The 21152-nt window shown below is 46.7% G+C and overlaps 1 protein-coding gene across 1 annotated transcript in view; it reads right to left on the bottom strand.

Moving 5' to 3' along the window:
• Nucleotides 1–1602: 1602 nt before the first annotated feature.
• The window catches only part of mdfi (MyoD family inhibitor), a 97264-nt gene continuing 77714 nt past the window's right edge, over nucleotides 1603–21152 (bottom strand). The window contains exons 4-5 of the mRNA XM_078241981.1: nucleotides 4276–4602; nucleotides 1603–1853 (exon numbers count right to left, since the gene is read on the bottom strand). Coding sequence (XP_078098107.1) covers nucleotides 1603–1853; nucleotides 4276–4602 — 578 coding nt within the window. The remainder of the gene's footprint in view (nucleotides 1854–4275; nucleotides 4603–21152) is intronic.

The following is a 21152-nucleotide window of genomic DNA, read 5'->3' as shown; positions in this document are numbered from 1 at the left end:
GTTTATTCACAATATTTTCTGTTGGACTTCAAGGATCCCTCTGTTTGATTCCTGTTGTCCTCACTAATCTCTTGCTGCAATTGGACATCAGTCTGAAATTACCTAACAAACCTCTGCTGGCAATGGGCCTGGGAGGAGGGGATTGTGGGACTGGAGGGGGTTACCAGGAGAGATGGGAAGAGCAGTGATGGAGGGTCCTGGGAGGAGGAGATTGTGGGACTGGAGGGGGTTACCAGGAGAGATGGGAAGAGCAGCGATGGAGGGGCCTGGGAGGAGGGGATCGTGGGACTGGAGGGGGTTACCAGGAGAGATGGGAAGAGCAGCGATGGGTCTGGCTGTGTCCAAAACAGCTGCAACACTCACAATCCATTGAATAATAAACTGCAGGGCATCAAAAGTAACCCATTGAATGTCAGTACCTTCAGGAAATGAGTCAAAACACTTGAAGAATTATCATATGAAAGACTGGAAAGGTCTCAGATGCGACCCCTATCGCACTGTGATAATGAATCCCACCATTAAGAGTGCCTGACCAAACGAGTCACCTCATTGCGCAAAGGTTGGGAGGAGAGGATTGGGGAGCAGTGACTGTTTCCCAGCACCCTGGCATTGTAAATTCTTTTTAAAACTAGCCTCCATATTGGCAATGTCATATCCACATCTCAAAATACAGAACAAAACTGGCCTGTCGCTCCCATTAACATATGTAAAGGGGGTCTTGCTCCTGTTTTTGGTGGCTGCTCCAAATGCCTGACAAGAGGCCTGACATCATTTTGGGTTGGATATTTTTCAGGTGATCTTGGGGCACAGGATGTTGAACCCTGGACCTGGCTCTTTTTCATCCATTTTTATGCTTGTAAAGTAAGTGCAAGGTGGACCAATTTCTATCCCAAGAAATCTTAATGGGTTTAAAGAGGGAACTGGACAGGTTCTTGACAACAGACGGGATTCGGAGTTATTAAAAGTGTGTGTGAGTTCTGTGAATAGGTGTGATTGGTGGACTGAAGGTCATAACCTGTTACGTCACCATTGCCAAGGAGAGCTGGGATACTGCTTTGCTCTCACGAGTCTGTCACTGTGAAGCCACTGGGAGCAGCCTGAGGACTGGAGGCAGCAGAAGATTGGAACTGAACAGGTAACCATCCATTGCTCACTGCCATCTCAGCATGTCTCCCATGACCCGGTCTTCCTGCCCCATTTCCCACAGGACACAACAGGACTGGGATCGAGTCCATGGACTGAAGCGATGATTCAACATGGGACATTGCAGGGGGAATATTCTAACAGGCGAAGGGGAACCGTATAAACTGCTCAGCAAAAAAGCTTTGGAGATTGAAGTGTTTGAAGAGCAAAGGTTTAAACATAATAACTGAACAATGTTCAGCGAACCTCGCTGTTAAAACAAAATGAAGGAGATACCGATAACGTCATTCCGACATTGTCTTGTCTTCCAGTCTTGACAACGATCAGTTTCAGAGTTGAAATCCTCGTAGACAGTTCTTATCTTGTAGACACTTGCTCTAATATCTGGATAGCCTCCGAGATGGACCAGAATAAACAGTCCGGTTCAATGATGCCAGTGTGGATTCCCAGGATTCACATTTACGAGGAGAAGCAGAGGCCACAGCACTCCATACAGATCTCCAGACAGTCTGCTGATTCACAGCACGCATCTACAATGCCACAATCCAGATCACACGGCAAGTCACAGGGCACACACTCCTCGGAGCCACAGCAGAAGCAGCAGGAACTGTCCGAACTGCAGGTGCCACAGGTTGCACAGTCTAGCACGAGATTGCACAGAGTGAGGAACTGACAGAACAGGCAGGCCAGGATGCAGTGTACACAGCAGTCTGCAGAGAGAGAGAGAGAGAGAGAATGAAAGTGAGATGGAGTCTGACCAGTAAACTTTGAAAAAAATACAAGCCCTGGATGTTCCTGTCTACCCGTGCTCAAATCTGTGACAAAAAGTTAACCTAATCCTGCCTCCAAATAGCCTCTAACAATGATCACTGGACAGTGAGTGATCAGGAGCAGGAACCCTGGCTGATTTCCCCTCTCTCTCTAACCCAGGGGTCACTGGACAGTGGTCAGGAGTAGGAACTCTGGCTGATTTCCCCTCTCTCTCTAACCCAGGGGTCACTGGACAGTGATCAGGAGAGGAACCCTGGCTGATTTCTCCTCTCTCTGTAACCCAGGGGTCACTGGACAGTGATCAGGAGCAGGGACCCTGGCTGATTTCCTCTCTCTCTGTAACCCAGGGATCACTGGACAGTGATCAGGAGCAGGAACCCTGGCTGATTTCCCCCGCTCTCTCTAACCCAGGGGTCACTGGACAGTGATCAGGAGAGGAACCCTGGCTGATTTCCTCTCTCTCTCTTCCTAATCCAGGGTCACTGGACAGTGATCAGGAGCAGGGATCCTGGCTGATTTCCCCTCTCTCTCTCTAACCCAGGGATCACTGGACAGTGATCAGGAGCAGGAACCCTGGCTGAATATTCATCTGGCCCCATTCTACCAGGGACTAGGCAAAGAATCGTTCAGCACAGACAAGAAGGGCCAAAAGGCCTGTTTCTGAGCTGTAATTTTCTATGGTTCTATGGTTCTACCAGCCTGATCTACAGCCATCAAGACTGAGGAGAGAGTCAGAGTTTTATTTTGCAATAATCCTCATTGCTTTCTCAGGTAATTTTAGACTAAAACTGTCTCCATGGGTTAGAATTAACCAATCTGAATTCACTGTGGATCATACAACCACACAGCATATCTCAATGGGGTTTGGGCCATTTTAAACCCCTTGCTGACTAACTCAGGGGTCATAGCCAGAGTAAGCACCCCCCAGTTACCCATCCAGGAGAGATCTGTGCCAGGTGGATCCAGCCCAGGCTCACAATGAGCCGGAATGTTCTGTAATGACACCGGGGCTCTCAGCTGGACACTGGGGGTGTTGGGGAATTTCAGTTTGAAGCTTTTGTCTTCTATCCAATCAAATTCTTCTGTTTCGCACACTTCAGTTCCTTACGTCACTTCAGTAGCCTTCAATTCAATATCGGAATTCAGAGTGAGAGGAGCCCGCGGCCCTCGGAGCCTGCTCCATCATTCTGTATGATCAAGGCTGATCTCCATCTCATCCTAACTCTACTTCCCCACCTTTTCCCCCATAGCCCTTTATCCAGCTCTTGATCAAACGCTTGACAGGGTGATCCACCAGGATGGGCATCACTGCAGCATCTGATGTTGTCTGGACACCCAGGTGCACACACAGTCCCAAAGACATCTGCCAATGTCTGGATAGTGAAAAGGATCACTATCCAGATTTTCTTCCACTGTTTTTCATCTTGACTTGCTTACCCAGGTACTTGTGCGGTACGGTGGCACAGTGGTTAGCACTGCTGCCTCACAGCGCCAGGACCAGGGTTCGATTCCAGTCTGCGTGGGTTTCCTCCGGGTGCTCCGGTTTCCTCCCACAGTCTGAAAGACGTGCTGGTTAGGGTGCATTGACCCGAACAGGCGCCAGAGTGTGGCGACGAGGGGAATTTCACAGTAACTTCATTGCAGTGTTAATGTAAGCCTTACTTGTGAGTAATAAATAAACTTTAAACTCCAGCCAGGGACAGGACCCAAGAGAGAACATTTATTTAATTAGTTTATTAGTGTCACAAGTAGGCTCAGATTAACACTGCAATGAATTTACTGTGAAAATCCCCGAGTCGCCACCTTCCGGCACCTGTTCGGGTACAAAAAACAAAAAACAAAGAAAAGTACAGCACAGGTCCTTCAGCCCTCCAATCCCGTGCTGATCATGATGCCCTAACTAAACTGAAAAAAAACTTCTGCCTTCTCTTGATCTGTATCCTCTATTCCCTCCTTATTTATGTACCCATCTTAAATGTTGCTAATGTGCCCGCTTCCACCACCTCCTCTGGCAGCGCGTTCCAGGCACCCACCGCTCTGCATGAAAAACTTCCCTCATACATTTCCCTTAAACTTTCTCTCTTTCACCTTGAAACTGTTCACTGAAGGAGAATTTAGCATGGCCAAAGCACCTAACCAGCACCTCTTTGGACTGTGGGAGGAAACCAGAGGAAACCCACGCAGACACGAGAAGAATGTGCAGACTCCGCACAGACAGTGAGCCAAGCCCGGAATCGAACCCAGGCTCCTGGCGCTGTGAGGCAGCACTGCTAACCACTGTGCCACCGTGGCCAACCCATACCACCCATTTCAGAGGTACAGGTTTTTAGATGACTCTGTTGAACCTGAGTCCACGCTCACCTTCCTCTGCGTCTGAAGGGATCTGCGAGGCGGTTGACCTGGAACTGGATTTACTCTTCTTGCTGCTGTGACTGTTGATGGAAGGGAACGATTGCAGCTTCCCATGCTGCTTCTCCGAGGTTAATGGTGTCAAGTGTTCCCCAGCACCACCGCGCACTCTGTGTCCGGTTGGAGGACGACACACTGAGCTTACTGATGCTCTGACAACTTCAGTCTCTGTGCTGTTTGAGGGGGCTGCCTGCTTGATGCCGTTTTGTGATAAATTAGAACTCTCTCCAGAATCGTCCGGTGTCAAGCATCTTACTGGAAGGGAAGCCTCAGGTTGATCTTAGAAAAAAGATGACAAAAAAGCTTTAATCACCATGGTTACTTTTACTTGGGACCCTCTGACAGTGCGGCACTCCATCAGTACTGACCCTCTGACAGTGCGGCACTCCCTCAGTACTGAGCCTCTGACAGTGCGGCACTCCCTCAGTACTGACCCTCTGACAGTGCGGCACTCCCTCAGTACTGACCCTCTGACAGTGCGGCACTCCCTCAGTACTGAGCCTCTGACAGTGCGGCACTCCCTCGTTACTGACCCTCTGACAGTGAGGCACTCCATCAGTACTGAGCCTCTGACAGTGTGGCACTCCCTCGTTTCTGACCCTCTGACAGTGCGGCACTCCCTCAGTATTGACCCTCTGACAGTGCGGCACTCCTTCAGCACTGACCCTCTGACAGTGCGGCACTCCCTCAGCACTGACCCTCTGACAGTGCGGCGGCACTCCTTCAGCACTGACCCTCTGACAGTGCAGCACTCCCTCAGTACTGACCCTCTGACAGTGCAGCACTCCCTCAGTACTGTCCCTCTGACAGTGCGGCACTCCCTCAGTACTGTCCCTCTGACAGTGCGGCACTCCCTCAGCACTGACCCTCTGACAGTGCAGCACTCCCTCAGTACTGCATCGGAATTGATGACCACTCATATTCTGGAGCCTGGATTGAAGCTGTGTAGGTTCTGTTTCAGATGGAAGGGGATGACCCAGAGAAGCAGGTCAGTGCCCGCAAGGCAGGTAGAGCTGATGAGGTTTCAATTAATAAAAGCTGCACGTCTGCTTGAGCTGCCGGTGCCTGAATCCTGATTGAATTAATGTGGCCCCGTTTTTATACAAATACACTGTATTATCTGCCCATGCTAATTAAAATCTGTGCATTGGAGAGAATATAAAGACCTTGGGAAAGTGAAATCAATCATCTCACTTCACATCAAGTCACTGGAGCAATTTAATTTTAACTTTTTAATTTGAGAAACATTCTGTGGATGATTCCTGTCTGAATCAATTTGCTTTGGATTACTTTGAGATGTAATACAGCTTCCTATTTTAGTCTGGATTTGAAACTTTATTCAAAAGTTTGAATTCTTCCCTCATTCCCAGTTTCCTAAACCCGTATTGTTCCTTTCCCCGGGTCTCTCCACTCCGATAGCGCAGAATGCGTGTTTGGAAACTGGAGGGGTCGCCTGTGAGGGGTCAGCTCATCATCAAAGACTAGACTTATCACTACAAGAATGTAAACCAGCCAATGAGGAAGGTAATCACCAGGATTGTTCCAATCGGAAAGCGGATCCCAGACGTTCTGCTCCTGGACTCCTCCGGAATGGGAAAGGGAATTACGCCAGAGCAAACAGGGGCGAGAGTTTCTACAAACTTTCACTGCCCACTTGGCCTCCCAGACGCTGAGAGAGCAGGGAGCCCGTTCGCTGTTCCTTGGATTTTCTGCTGTTGTTCTGTATTTCCAGCATTTAATATTTATATCAATGGCAGGAAAATGAAGTTGCAATCTGGCGCAGTAAAGCTCGGTGTAACACGCACAGCGTCACAACTGGAACATCAGCAAGCTGCGCATGTCCCACGCTGACCCTATTCAAAATATGAAAACAATCACTGCAAATTCCCCTCTCACTTTGATTTGATTTGATTTATTATTGTCACACGTATTAACATAGAGTGAAAAGTATTGTTTCTTGCGCGCTATACAGACACAGCATACCGTTCATAGAGAAGGAAATGAGAGGGTGCAGAATGTAGTGTTACAGTCATAGCTAGGGTGTAGAGAAAGATCAACTTAGTGCAAGGGAAGTCTGACAGCAGCAGGGAAGAAGCTGTTCTTGAGTCGGTTGGTACGTGACCTCAGACCTTTGTATCTTTTTCCCCATGGAAGAAGGTGGAAGAGAGAATGTCCGGGGTGCGAGGGATCCTTGATTATGCTGGCTGCTTTGCCGAGGCAGCGGGAAGTGTAGACAGAGTCAATGGATGGGAGGCTGGTTTGCCTGATGGATTGGGCTACATTCACAACCCTTTGTAGTTCCTTGCGGTCTTGGGCAGAGCAGGAGCCATACCAAGCTGTGATATAACCAGAAAGAATGCTTTCTATGGTGCATCTGTAAAAGTTGGTGAGAGTCATAGCTGATATGTCTAATTTCCTTAGTCTCCCAAACCACAGCTATTTATTGAGAGTCAGTTGCACAAAACTGCAATACACGACTGGCAAATACAGTCAATGCTGTTTAACACATGGGTTACATTACTGGTGGGGACGGGTCTGTTACTGAATAACACTGGGGTACAGTACTGGTGGGGACAGGTTCTGTCACTGTATAACAATGGGGTACATTACTGGTGGGGACGGGTCTGTCAGTGTATAACACTGGGGTACAGTACTGGTGGGGACGGGTCTGTCACTGTATAACACTGGGGTACAGAACTGGTGGGGATGGGTCTGTCACTGTATAACACTGGGGTACAGAACTGGTGGGGATGGGTCTGTCACTGTATAACACTGGAGTACAGTATTGGTGGGGATGGGTCTGGGTCTGTCACTGTATAACACTGGGGTACAGTAATGGTGGGGACGGGTCTGTCACTGTATAACACTGGAGTACAGTATTGGTGGGGACGGATCTGTCACTGTATAACACTGGGGTACAGTATTGGTGGGGACGGGTCTGTCACTGTATAACACTGGGGTACAGTACTGGTGGGGACGGGTCTGTCACTGTATAACACTGGGTACAGTACTGGTGGGGACGGGTCTGTCACTGTATAACACTGGGGTACAGTACTGGTGGGGACGGGTCTGTCACTGTATAACACTGGGGTACAGTACTGGTGGGGACGGGTCTGTCACTGTATAACGCTGTGGGCTAATATTCCTGCAGTGTATCGGTGAAGAAAAATCTGAGATACAGCCTAGGATTGGTAGGTACAATTTGCGGGAATGAGGTCAGAGTAGGAGGGCACACTGGACTGAGAATAATTTTCCTTCTAATTTACAGTGTGAATTTGTTAAAGTACATCATTGCAAGTCTCCTGCGGTGCTGCTTACAGCTCACCTGGTGGGTGTTGTTCAATTGTGATGGTCTGTTGACGGATGGACCAATGATGTGAGTGATATTCTCCTTCAGGCCATTCCTCAGATACACAAATTTAAAGAAACACACCTTGAATTCAATGTGTAATGACTGCTTGATCAGGGAACTTAAGCTGAAGGAATCCTTAGGGAGCAGTGACCACAATATGATAGAATTTACCCTGCAGTTTGAGAGGGAGAAGCTGGAATCAGATCTAATGGCATCACAATTAAATAAAGGTAACTACAAAGATATGTGGGAGATGCTGGCCAGAGTTGATTGGGAAAGGAGTCCAGCAGGGAAGACAGTGGAACAGCAATGGCAGGGGTTTTTGGGGGTTATTCGGGAGGCACAACAGAAATTCATCCCAAGGAGGAGGAAACATGCTATGGGGAGGACGAGGCATCCATGGCTGACGAGGGAAGTCAAGGACAGCATAAAAACAAAAGAAAAAGCATACAAAGTGGCGAGGATTAGAGGGAAGCCAGAGGATTAGGAAGCCTTTAAAAGCGAGCAGAGGACAACTAAAAAAGCAATAAGGGGGAGAAGATGAAATATGAGTGTAAACTAGCTGGTAATATAAAAGAAGATAGGAAGAGTTTTTTCAATATAAAAAAGGTAAGAGAGAAGCAAAAACAGCCATTGGACCGCTAGAAAATGAGGCTGGAGAAGTAACAATAGAAAACAAAGCAATGGCAGAGGAACTGAATAATTACTTTGCATCAGTCTTCATGGTGGAAGACACCAGTGGGATGCCAGAGCTCCAGGAGAGTCAGGGGGCACAGGTGAGTGCAGTGGCCATCACTAAGGAGAAGGTTCTGGGGAACCTGCAAGGTCTGAAGGTGGATAAATCACTTGGACCGGATGGACTACACCCCAGGGTTCTAAAAGAGATAGCTGAGGAAATTGTGGAGGCATCGGTGGTGATCTTTCAGAAATCACTGGAGGCAGGGAGGGTCCCAGAGGACTGGAAAGTAGCTAATGTAACACCGCTGTTTAAGAAGGGAGGGAGGCAGCAGATGGGAAATTATAGGCCGGTTAGCCTGACTTCCATCATTGGCAAGATTTTAGAGTCCATTATTAAAGATGAGATCGCGGAGTACTTGGAAGTGCATGATAAAGTAGGACTGAGTCAGCACGGCTTTGTCAAAGGGAGGTCATGCCTGACAAATATGTTAGAGTTCTTTGAGGAGGTAACAAGGAAGTTAGATAAAGGAGAACCAGTGGACGTGATTTATTTTGATTTCCAGAAGGCCTTTGACAAGGTGTCGCATAGGAGACTGTTAAATAAGTTAAAGCCCATGGAATTAAGGGTAAGAATCTGGCATGGATATAGGATTGGCTGACTGGCAGAAGGCAGAGAGTGGGGATAAAGGGATCTTTTTCAGGATGGCAGCCGGTGACTAGTGGTGTGCCTCAGGGGTCGGTGCTGGGACCACAACTTTTCACAATATACATTAACGATTTGGAAGAAGGAACTGAAGGCACTGTTGCTAAGTTTGCAGATGGTACAAAGATATGTAGAGGGACAGGTAGCATTGAGGAAGCAGGGGGGGCTCAGAAGGACTTGGACAGGTTAGGAGAGTGGGCAATGAAGTGGCAGATGGAATACAATGTGGAAAAGTGTGAGGTTATGCATTTTGGAAGGAGGAATGGAGGCGTAGACTAGTTTCTAAATGGGGAAATGGTTAGGAAATCAGAAACGCAAAGGGACTTGGGAGTCCTTGTTCAAGGTTCTTTGTTCAAGATTCTTTGAAGGTTAACGTGCAGGTTCAGTCGGCAGTTAGGAAGGCAAATGCAATGTTAGCATTCATGTCGAGAGGGCTAGAATACAAGACCAGGGATGTACTTCTGAGGCTGTATAAGGCTCTGGTCAGACCCTATTCAGAGTATTGTGAGCAGTTTTGGGCCCCATATCTAAGGAAGGATATGCTGGCCTTGGAAAGGGTCCAGAGGAGGTTCACAAGAATGATCCCTGGAATGAAGAGCTTGTCATATGAGTTGAGGACTCTGGGTCTGTACTCGTTGGAGTTTAGAAGAATGAAGGGGAATCTTATTGAAACTTACAGGATACTGCGAGGCCTGGACGGAGTGGACATGGAGAGGATATTTCCACTCGTAGGAAAAACTAGAACCAGAGGGCATAACCTCAGGCTAAAGGGATGATCCTTTAAAACAGAGATGAGGAGGAATTTCTTCAACCAGAGAGTGGTGAATCTGTGGAACTCTTTGCCGCAGAAGGCTGTGGAGGCCAGGTCATTGAGTGACATTGACCTGAGTGTCAATGAGTGACATTGTGTGACATTGACCTTGAGACACTGAGTGTCTTTAAGTCAGCAATAGATAGGTTCTTGATTAATAAGGGGATCAGGGGTTATAGGGAAAAGGCAGGAGAATGGAGATGAGAAAAATATCAGCCATGATCGAATGGTGGAGCAGACTCGATGGGCCGAGTGGCCTAATTCTGCTCCTATGTCTTATGGTCTTGACAGAAGGTTTTGGAGATTGTGAATCCGCTGACTTGCTTCCTCGGGGACACAAGTTCTCAAGATCAGGAAAACGATAATAAACGATTGGCTTCCTTTAACTTTTTCATGCTTCTGATATTTTGACGTTTAAATTATAGTACTGAAAGGATACACTCGCTGCCAGAATGTATTCATATAAATTTGAGTTGGCAAGACATTGAATATTTTTAATGAATTTTACAACATTTGTAGTGTTGATGCAAGAATAAACACCAGTTTATTTGAATTCTCACTTTCTGGGATGTTTGTGTTGGTTTCTGGTTGGAATGGAACAAACATCATCTTTATGGTTACATAACAGCTCAACGAATGTCAGTCTGGAAAGAGCGAGATCCCAACAACACACTTCAACTTCAATCTCAGGACCGGATCCCCGGGGTGTGCTGGACTGAGGCCTGGAACAGAGGCCTCAAGGCCCAGAATGCATCATGGGCCTTTCCCTCTAACTGTCCCCCTCAACCATGCATGATATTCTTTCCCTTTATTATCAAACGATCACAGAAGGATCCCAGTAAAATGAGAACACTCATTGTTGGCATCTGTTCACAAATATCGTCTGATATATACACAGCCTGGGTCACTGAGGGCAGCAACGATAATACACAATATGTGTACGCTATAGGTCCTCTCACCATGACTATTCGTCAAGCCAGAGAATACAAACTTCACTTTGACGGCATCATGTAATATTGTTAACTTGTTAAGAAAATATCCCAGTATCCCAATATCCCGTAGAAATTGTGCCTGGGGGATTAATAATTGGAAATAGGGAGATGGTGGGTGAATTGAACAGGTAGTTTGTAGCAGTCTTCACTATAGAGGATACCAGTAACACCCGAGAAATAGGTGTAAATCAGGAAATGAAAGGGAAGGAGGAATTTTACAATCACCTGGGAAATGCTGTTGAGCAAATTGTTGGAGCTGTGGGCTGACAAATCCCCAAGTCTGGACGGGCTTCGTCTAAGGATCTTAAAATAAATGGCCAATGATTTTGATATTAGGCTTGATTTGATTTATTATTATCACATGTATTAGCATGCAGTGAAAAGTATTATTTCTTGTGAGCTATACAGACAGGAGGAAAGGAGAGGGTGCAGAATGTGGTGTTACAGTCATAGCTAGGGTGTAGAGAAAGATCAACTTAATGTGAGGCAGGTCCATTCAAAAGTCTGATGGCAGCAGGGAAGAAGCTGTTAAACCATAAGACCATAAGACATAGGAGCAGAATTAGGCCACTCGGCCCATCGACTCTTGCTCCGCTATTCAATCATGGCTGATTTATTTCTCATCCCCATTCTCCTGCCTTTTCCCTATACCCTCTGGTCCCCTTATTAATCAAGAACCTATCTATCTCTGTCTTAAAGACACTCAATGACCTGGCCTCCACAGCCTTCTGCAGCAAATAGTTACACAGATTCACCACTCTCTGGCTGAAGAAATTCCTCCTCATCTCTGTTTTAAAGGATCATCCCTTTAGCCTGAGGTTGTGTCCTCCGGTTCTAATTTTTCCTAGTAGTGGAAACATCATAGAATCATAGAAACCCTACAGTGCAGAAGGAGGCCGTTCGGCCCGTCGAGTCTGCACCGACCACAATCCCACCCAGGCCCTACCCCCATATCCCTACATATTTACCCGTTAATCCCTCTAACCTACACATCTCAGGACACTAAGGGGCAATTTTAGCCTGGCCAATCAACCTAACCCGCACATCCTCTCCACGTCCACTCTATCCTGTCCTTGAGTGGGTTGGTACGTGATCTCAGAGCTTTGTATCTTTTTCCTGATGGAAAATAGTGGAAGAGAGAATGTCTGGGGTGCGTGGGGTCCTTAATTATGCTGGCTGCTTTTCCGAGGCAGTGGGAAGTATTAGGTAAAGACAAAAAACTGCGGATGCTGGGATCCGAAACAGAAACATAAAATGTTGGAAAATCTCAGCAGGTCTGACAGCGTCTGTGGAGAGAGAATAGAGCCAACGTTTTGAGTCTGGGTTACCCTTTGTCAGAGCATTTTCAGTTTTTGTGGCTAATGAGATAGTTGATGCATTAGTTTTAATTTTCCAAAAATACCTAGATTTCGGGAAGGTTCCATTAGATTGGAAAATTGCAAATGTAACTCCATTGTTCAAAAAGAGAGGGAGACAGAAAGCAGAAGATATTTGTAAAGATGCTTGGAAAAATTCAGGGTCATCAGGCAGAGTCAACATGGTTTTGTGGAAGGGAAACCATCTTTAACCAATTTGAAGAAGTGTATGTATAAAGGGGAATCTGTGGATGTACAAAGAACAAGGAAAATTACAGCACAGGAACAGGCCCTTCGGCCCTCCAAACCTGCACCGACCATGCTGCCCGACTGAACTAAAACCCCTACCCTTCCGGGGACCATATCCCTCTATTGCCATTCTAATCATGTATCATGTATTCATGTACTGGACTTAGATTTCCAGAAGGCATTTGATAAAGTGCCACATTAAAGGTTATTGCGGAAAATTAAAGCTCACGGTGTAGGCGGTAACACATTGGCATGGAGAGGGGTTTAAGGAGATGGTTTGTTGTGGAGAAAACAAGATCCTTCCAGGATGATGTGGGCATACTGAGTAGATTTGGCAAAAGGCAAGTGATGCCAAAAAGTGCACAATATAGCTTGGGCCAGATACGGTGAAAGATGGTGAAAATAGTTGGTTAAGATCAGCACTCCTGGACTTGAGGGAGCAAAGATGGGGCTACACCACAGGTTTGATCTTAGGGAGAGTAAAGCACCTCAGGAAAATAAAGGCACCAGGCAAGTTGTTGTTGTTGTTGTTGTAAATATTTCACTCGGCTGAGGGCTCCAAGAGTGAGGATGAGAGAGCATCTGTGCCCAAGGAGGATGCAGCAGAGATTTTCCCTCCCACTCACCTGGCAAATCCCAAATGAAACTGTCAGATTATCATCAAAACCCAACAGGTCACTGATGTTCTCATCCTTGTTCTCTCTCTGAAATTCCAGCCCGACACTAACACGATTGGCTCTTAAATACCCTCTTAACTGGCCTAGTAAGCCTCTCAGTTGTACAAAGCTGGGAAAATAAATCAAAACTTCTCACTGCCAAGAATACATTTTCAAAAAATTCTCTCACAGACACAAATTTATCTACAAACACACGTGCACGGACACACACACACACACGCACAAACACACACATGCACAAACACACATGCACAAACACACATGCACAAACACACACATGCACAAACACACATGCACAAACACACACACACATGCACAAACACACACACGCACAAACACGCACAAACACACACATGCACAAACACACATGCACAAACACGCACAAACACACACATGCACACACACACACGCAAACGCACACACACGCAAATGTACACATATACACCCAGATGCCGACGCGTACACACACAAATACAAACTCTCTTGCATGCACAGATAAAATTGTGCATGCAAATTTCTTGTCTTATGCACAAACCCTCCCACTGAAACCTTGAATTTTAAAAGCAGCCAAAGAGTAAAGCTGTTAATAAATACAAGCTTTCAATCTTACATTTTTGAATTCCAAGCCAGAATAAGTAATTTAAAAATTACAAGAGGAGTATCATTATAAACTGGCACCAGCCTCGTCTGTTTCAAATGCAGACCGCCCAGGGCACTGAATTAAAGAATTTGTTTCCTCCATGTTGTGATTGAATAGGCAAGGACTGGGAGAACACACTCTCAGCTCCAAAGTCTGTAATTCAGTGCAGCACAAGGATTGAGGCAGGATCTTGCATGCCTACACAGCGACATTCTGCAATATTATCACTGAACAATACTCCGCAATCCTTATCCACCCTCACACAACCATTGTTCAACCTCTGACTGGTTACATTCCAAAGAAGGTCACAAATAGCCCTAGTTAAATTTGCGAACTGCGGTTTCATGCATCTCACTGTGAACCAACTCCTTCAATCTCAATCCTCACCCAATATTCATCCTCCTTCTCTTCGAGATAATCTCAGCAGTGCTTGGAACCATGTTCCACGTCTCCAAAACTCTGAAAAGAAACCATAGGTGGCACGGTGGCACAGTGGTTAGCACTGCTGCCTCACAGCGCCAGGGACCTGGGTTCGATTCCCGGCTTGGGTCACTGTCTATGTGGAGTTTACATATTCTCCCCGTGTCTGTGTGGATTCCCTCCGGATACTCCGGTTTCCTCCCACAGTCCAAAGATGTGCAGGTTAGGTGGATTGGCCATGCTAAATTGCCCCTTAGTGTCAGGGGGACTAGCAGGGTAAATGTATGGGGTTATGGGGACAGGGCCTGGGTGGGATTGTGGTCAGTGCAGACTCAATGGGCCAAATGGCCTCCTTCTGCACTGTAGGATTCTTTGACTTCCTCTAAACTCTAATCAAAACAGGAAGCAAAATGAGAGAGTGAGCACGTGAGAGACAGCACCTACCCAGAGAGTGTAATTCACAAAACCTCCTCACAACAGGCTATGAACTGTCTCCTCAGTGTTCCACTCAGTAACTTCCCCCCAGTTACCTCAGTGAACTTGTCAGAGTTCCATGTTTCGGAAATCTGTGTGATGTGACATTAATATGCTTGTCACACACTCCAAATTGTCACTCACACAAGCCTGTGTCTCAGTCACATCTGATTAACTCAAGAATTTAGAAAACAAGCCACACTCCAAATGTCAAACAGCCAATGAATAAACAGCCTCTAAAAATGTGGAAGTGGGTGTCTGAGCAGTGAGTACGCGTGCAAATCTTTGAAGATGGCAGAACAAGCGGAGAAGTCAGTTAGAGAATCACATGGGATCCTTAGTGAAGACTTGAAGAACAAAAGCATGGAAGTTTTGTTAAACATTTAAAGAAAATTGCGCAGGCCCCAGCTGTAACATTGCGTCCATTCTCGGCACTGGCTTTTTGGAAGGTCTTAGAGAGGTTCATAGAATCCATGGACTCCCTACAGTGAAGCAGGAGGCCATTCGGCCCATCTAGTCTGCACCGACCACAATCCCACCCAGGCCCTATCCCCATAACCCCATGCATTTACCCAGGCTAGACACCTGGCAATTTAGCACGGCCAATGCACCCTAACCAGCACATCTTTAGACTGTCGGAGGAAACTGGAGCACCCGGAGGAAACCCAGGCAGACACGGGGAGAATGTGCAAACTCCACACAGACAGTGACCCAAGGCTGGAATTGAACCTGGGTCCCTGGCGCTGTGAGGCAGCAGTGCCAACCACTGTGCCACCATGCCACCCTTGTTGCACAGGAAATTTAACGTAAGAAGTCTCACAACATCAGGTTAGAGTCCAACAGGTTTATTTGGAATCACGAGCTTTCGGAGCGCTGCTCCTTCATCAGGTGAGCGGAGGTTAGTTCACAAACATGGCATATATAGACAAAGACGCAATTGCAAGATAATTACAGATTGGAATATAACGAATGGTTGGAATGCGAGTCTTTACAGGTAATCAAGTCTTTACAGGTACGAAAAGTGCACGTGGAGAGATGGATAATCACAGGTTCAAGAGGTGTGAAATGTGTCTCAAGCCAGGACAGTTAGTAGGATTTTGCAAGCTCAGGAAGTATGGTGGGGGTTACAGATAGTGTGGCATGGACCCAAGTACCCGTTTGAGGCCGTCTTCACGCGTGAGGAACTTGGCTATCAGTTTCTGCTCGGCGATTCTGCGCTGTTGTGTGTCCTGGAGTGGAGGGGAAATTTACCAAAATGGTTCCAGAGCGGTTCGGTTACCAGGAGAGACCGGAGAAGCTGGGATTGTTCTTGGAGCAGAGAAGGTTAAGGGGAGATTTAATGGAGGTGATTAAAATTCTTCGAAGATTTTGATTGAATAAATAAGGAGAATCTCTTATTACTGGCACACAGAGTTGGTAACCAAAGGGACAGAGATTGAAGAGAATTGGCTGTGGAACCAGTGGGGATTCGATGTAACTTTTTGTCCTTTACGCAGTGAGTTGTTGTGATCTAGAAAGAGCTGCCTGGAAGGGCGGTGGAAGCAGATTCATTAAGAACTTTCAAAAGGGAATTGGATAAATATTAGAAGGGGCAAAATTTGCAGGGCTATGGGGAAAGAGTGGGGGAATGGGACCCATTGGATAGCTCTCTCAGAGAACCCCACACCGGTCTGATGAGCCAAATGGTCTCCTGCTGTGTGACCTGACTCTACGATTCTACAAGAATAAAACAGAAAGAAAGCAATTAGCCTCCACTTGACCCCTGGATGTTCTTGTATTTTTTTAAACATCAGTTCAACTCGTATGGCCTTGTGGGGAAGGCGGGAGCAGACACAGCTTCATCTTAGCAGCAGAATAATACCTTGTAATTATTGGTTGCAATGCACTTTCCTAATGAGACTGACTGACCAAGTGGAAGCAATGCCATGTGAGGTCTGTCAATGTGTTAAACTCACAGCAGGAAAACGATGAAAGTTAAAGTTACTGAGCACTTAAAGGGCCCTGATGATGGAGCTTTAACTATTCATGTGATTTAAGCTCTGGTTGCCATGATTACCCAAGGTTTGTTCCCATGGTTACTCAAGGTTTAGCAGCTCATAGCACACAGCCCACTTAGAGTCGGAAATGTTTGAAGTTTTCTGGGGCCATAGATTGGGATTCGAGTCGGACCGATGCAAAATCCACAGGGAATCCACAGCCTGAGGGTGGAGGAATTATGTTAATGAATAAAACATTACGGTTTGACCTAAAATGCTGCTTAAAGCTTTCAGGCTGCGATTCCTGTGAGGGGGAACAGGGATTGAAGCTGTTGAGGACTTCCTAATTGCAATTCAAAAATAAAATACATCAAACTCCATGTTCACTATAAACGGGTTGGCAGAGGGGTGGCGAGGTTGAAATGGGCATCTATCAGTGGGAGATGAAGGAAAGGCTGAGGCACTAAATCAATGTTTGCCAAGGACCAGGACCTTGCCAAGGCGATGGTAAACAAGGAGGCTGGTGGGACACTGGACGAGATAAAATAGAGAAAGAGAAGATCCCAGAATAACTGCCAGGACTTCCAAACTGGTAAAGTCATCTGGTCGAGATAGATTGCAGCCTCAGGGATCAGTGCCTCAGGGGTCAGTGCCTCAGGGGTCAGTGCCTCAGGGGTCAGTGCCTCAGGGGTCAGTGCCTCAGGGGTCAGTGCCTCAGGGATCAGTGCCTCAGGGGTCAGTGCCTCAGGGGTCAGTGCCTCAGGGGTCAGTGCCTCAGGGGTCAGTGCCTCAGGGGTCAGTGCCTCAGGGGTCAGTGCCTCAGGGGTCAGTGCCTCAGGGGTCAGTGCCTCAGGGGTCAGTGCCTCAGGGATCAGTGTTGGGACCACAATTGTTTACGATTTACACAGATGATTTGGAGTTGGGGACCAAGTGTAGTTTGTCAAAATTCGCAGATGACACTAAGATGGGTGGAAGTGCAAAGTGTGCAGTGGACGCTGAAAGTCTGCAAAGGGATATAGATAGTCTAAGTGAGTGGGCGAGGGTCTGGCAGATGGAGTACAATGTTGGTAAATGTGAGATCATTCGTTTTGGTAGGAATAACAGCAAAATGAACTATTATTTAAATGGTAAAAAAATTGCAGCATGCTGCTGTGCAGAGGGACCTGGGTGTCCTTGTGCAGGAATCTCAAGGAGTTGGTTTGCAGGTGCAGCAGGTAATTAAGAAGGCAAATGGAATTTTGTCCTTCATTGCTAGAGGGATGGAGTTTAAAAACAGTGAGGTTATGTTGCAGCTGTATAAGGTGCTGGTGAGGCCACACCTGGAGTACTGTGTACAATTTTGATCTCCTTATTTGAGAAAGGAGATACTGGCACTGGAGGGGGTGCAGAGGAGAATCACTCGGTTGATTCCGGAGTTGAGAGGGTTGGCTTATGAGGAGAGACTGAGTAGACTGGGGTTATACTCATTAGAATTCAGAAGAATGAGGGGCGATTTTCTAGAAACATATAAGATTATGAAGGGAATAGATAAAATAGAAGCAGGGAAGTTGTTTCCACTGGCAGGTGAAACTAGAACTAGGGGGCATGGCCGCAAAATAAGGGGGAGCAGATTTAGGACTGAGTTGAGGAGGAATTTCTTTACACAAACGGTTGTGAATCTGTGGGATTCCTTGCCCAGTGAAGCAGTTGAGGCTGCCTCATTGAATGTTTTTAAGGCAAGGATAGATAAATCTTTGAACAGTAAAGGAATTAAGGGTTATGGTGAGCGGGCAGCTAAGTGGAGCTGAGTCCATGAAAAGATCAGCCATGATCTTATTGAATGGTGGAGCAGGCTCGAGGGGCCAGATGGCCCACTCCTGCTCCTAGTTCTTATGTTCTTATCATAGAATTGTTACAGCATAGAAGAAGGCCATTTGGCCCATCATGTCTGCACTGGCTCTCCAAATGAGCAATTCACCTAGTCCCTTTTCCCCCGTAACCCTAAGTAACAGAGAGGGTTGATGAGTTGATGTGGTGTATATGGACTTTCAAAAGACATAAAATGCCAAACAACTGACTTTTGGGGATAAAATTAAAGCGTCTGGAATAAAGGACAGAAGCAACATGCAAACGGAATTGATTCAGTGACAGGATATAAAGGTCCAAACCTTCTGATCAGGGTCAGAACTCCAGACAACAAAATCTACCCATTGATCTTCCTCTGATTTTCCTAGCCAATCTTCCAATAGTAAGTAGTCTCACAACACCAGGTTAAAGTCCATCAGGTTTATTTGGTAGCACGAGCTTTCGGAGTATCGCTCCTTCTTCAGGTGAATCTTCCAATCTTCCAATGGCAGATCCTGCAAAGCTCATGTAGCAGAGGAAATCCGAGCGGGAGCAGTAGAGAGTATGTGTGCAGCGGGCCGCACCCCTGTTCATGGCACTAGCTGCCTTATTCTGGTAGGAGTTTAAATCGATTCAGTTGGTGAAATTGGATGAACGTCTGAGCAGGTGGATTAATATGTAGGTGTGTAAGCGGATGGGGCGTCGAGGTAATGGGTAAGGGGATGAGATGGGAGCTGGGTCAGGTCGGGACAGGTCAGGAAGGGTACGGGAAGGAGTCGGGGAGTGGTGCTCACACTCAGGTTGGGTTGGGGGTTCACTGAGGAGTTGGGTGTTGGGGCTAGTCAGGTCAGGTCAGGGATAGTTGGGGGAGTCAGGCGGGTCAATGTGAATAATTATAGTTACCCCGGAGTTACATTAGGATTTTCCTGTGTAACATTTCCTGGGTGACTGTCCAGTGAAAGAAATCAGAACTGTCCGAAGCCTCCAAATCCAACTCAAAGTTGGAGAGATTTTTGGAGGACCTGGCGAAGTTTGCTCATTGGGATTTGAAACTTTCTGGGCAATTCCCATGGCGTCCATGGGTCAGGACCTCCAAGGGGTCTGGTAGCACGTCATGGGGTTCACATATCCAGTCTCCAATGCTCCGCAGACCAGGAGATCTCGAGGAAGATATTTAATAGGGTTCCTTAGGTGTTGGTGTTATTTTCTTGGTCTGTATTAATGAGCTACTCTTGGATGTACATGGCACAAATTCAAAATTTCAAGATGACACTGAATTTGGGCATATTGTGAACTCTGAGGAGCATTGTGATAAATTTCACGGGAAAATGTACAGGATAGCGGAGTAGGTGAAAAATCGGCAGATTAAATCTAATGAGGAGAAATATGAAGTTTTTCATTTGGGAGAGAGAATGGGGAGGAGGCAATATGAAATAGCGGACAGTTCGAAAGGGCATGCAGGAGCAGAGGGAGCTGAGATACAAATCACTAAAGCTGGCAAACAGCTTGAGAAAGCGGCTAATAAAGCACACAGAATCATGAGCTTTACCTATAGGGACATAGCAGAACAAACACAAGGAGATTACAACAACACATTGGCTCAGTATCAGCTGATATATTGTGTCCAGTACAGGTATCTCACTGTGAGAAAGATGTGGATGCTCTGTCTGAGAGTGTGCTAGAAACAGATTCAATCAAAGCTTTCAGACAGAAATTGGATCATTCCCTGTAACCTTTGATGATTCTGTGACATTATCATCACTACTCCTCAACACTGCCTGCAATCAGGTCACTTCCTCCTTTGTAAGATACCGCTTACAATCAAGAATTATTTCAGAAACTTATCCCAATGCCTTCCTCATGTATTTCGACCACCCAAGATGGCTTTTTAGATCAATCTTATTGTTGATTTTCATCTTTACCCCAACAATGAGAGAGACCAGCAGATATTTACACTCTGGCCATTCATCTTCTCATTAAACACTCCCAGGACAGGTACAGCACGGGGATTAGATACAGAGTAAAGCTCCCCCTACACTGTCCCCATCAAACACTCCCCGGACAGGTACAGCACGGGGTTAGATACAGAGTAAAGCTCCCCCTACACTGCCCCCATCAAACACTCCCAGGACAGGTACAGCACGGGGATTAGATACAAAGTAAAGCTCCCGCTACACTGTCCCCCCATCAAACACTCCCAGGACAGGTACAGCACGGGGTTAGATACAGAGTAAAGCTCCCGCTACACTGTCCCCATCAAACACTCCCAGGACAGGTTCAGCACGGGGTTAGATACAGACTAAAGCTCCCTCTACACTGTCCCCATCAAACACTCCCAGGACAGGTACAGCACGGGGTTAGATACAGAGTAAAGCTCCCTCTACACTGTCCCCATCAAACACTCCCAGGACAGGTACAGCACGGGGTTAGATACAGAGTAAAGCTCCCTCTACACTGTCCCCCATCAAACACTCCCAGGACAGGTACAGCACGGGGTTAGATACAGAGTAAAGCTCCCTCTACACTGTCCCCATCAAACACTCCCAGGACAGGTACAGCACGGGGTTAGATACAGAGTAAAGCTCCCTCTACACTGTCCCCCATCAAACACTCCCAGGACAGGTACAGCACGGGGTTAGATACAGAGTAAAGCTCCCTCTACACTGATCCAATTTTTA

This window comes from Mustelus asterias, chromosome 25 (genome assembly GCF_964213995.1).
Source record: "Mustelus asterias chromosome 25, sMusAst1.hap1.1, whole genome shotgun sequence".
In the NCBI taxonomy this organism is placed as follows: Eukaryota; Metazoa; Chordata; class Chondrichthyes; order Carcharhiniformes; family Triakidae; genus Mustelus; species Mustelus asterias.
The sequence above is the reverse complement of the archived record's forward strand: the minus strand, read 5'-3'. Positions and strand labels throughout refer to the sequence as shown.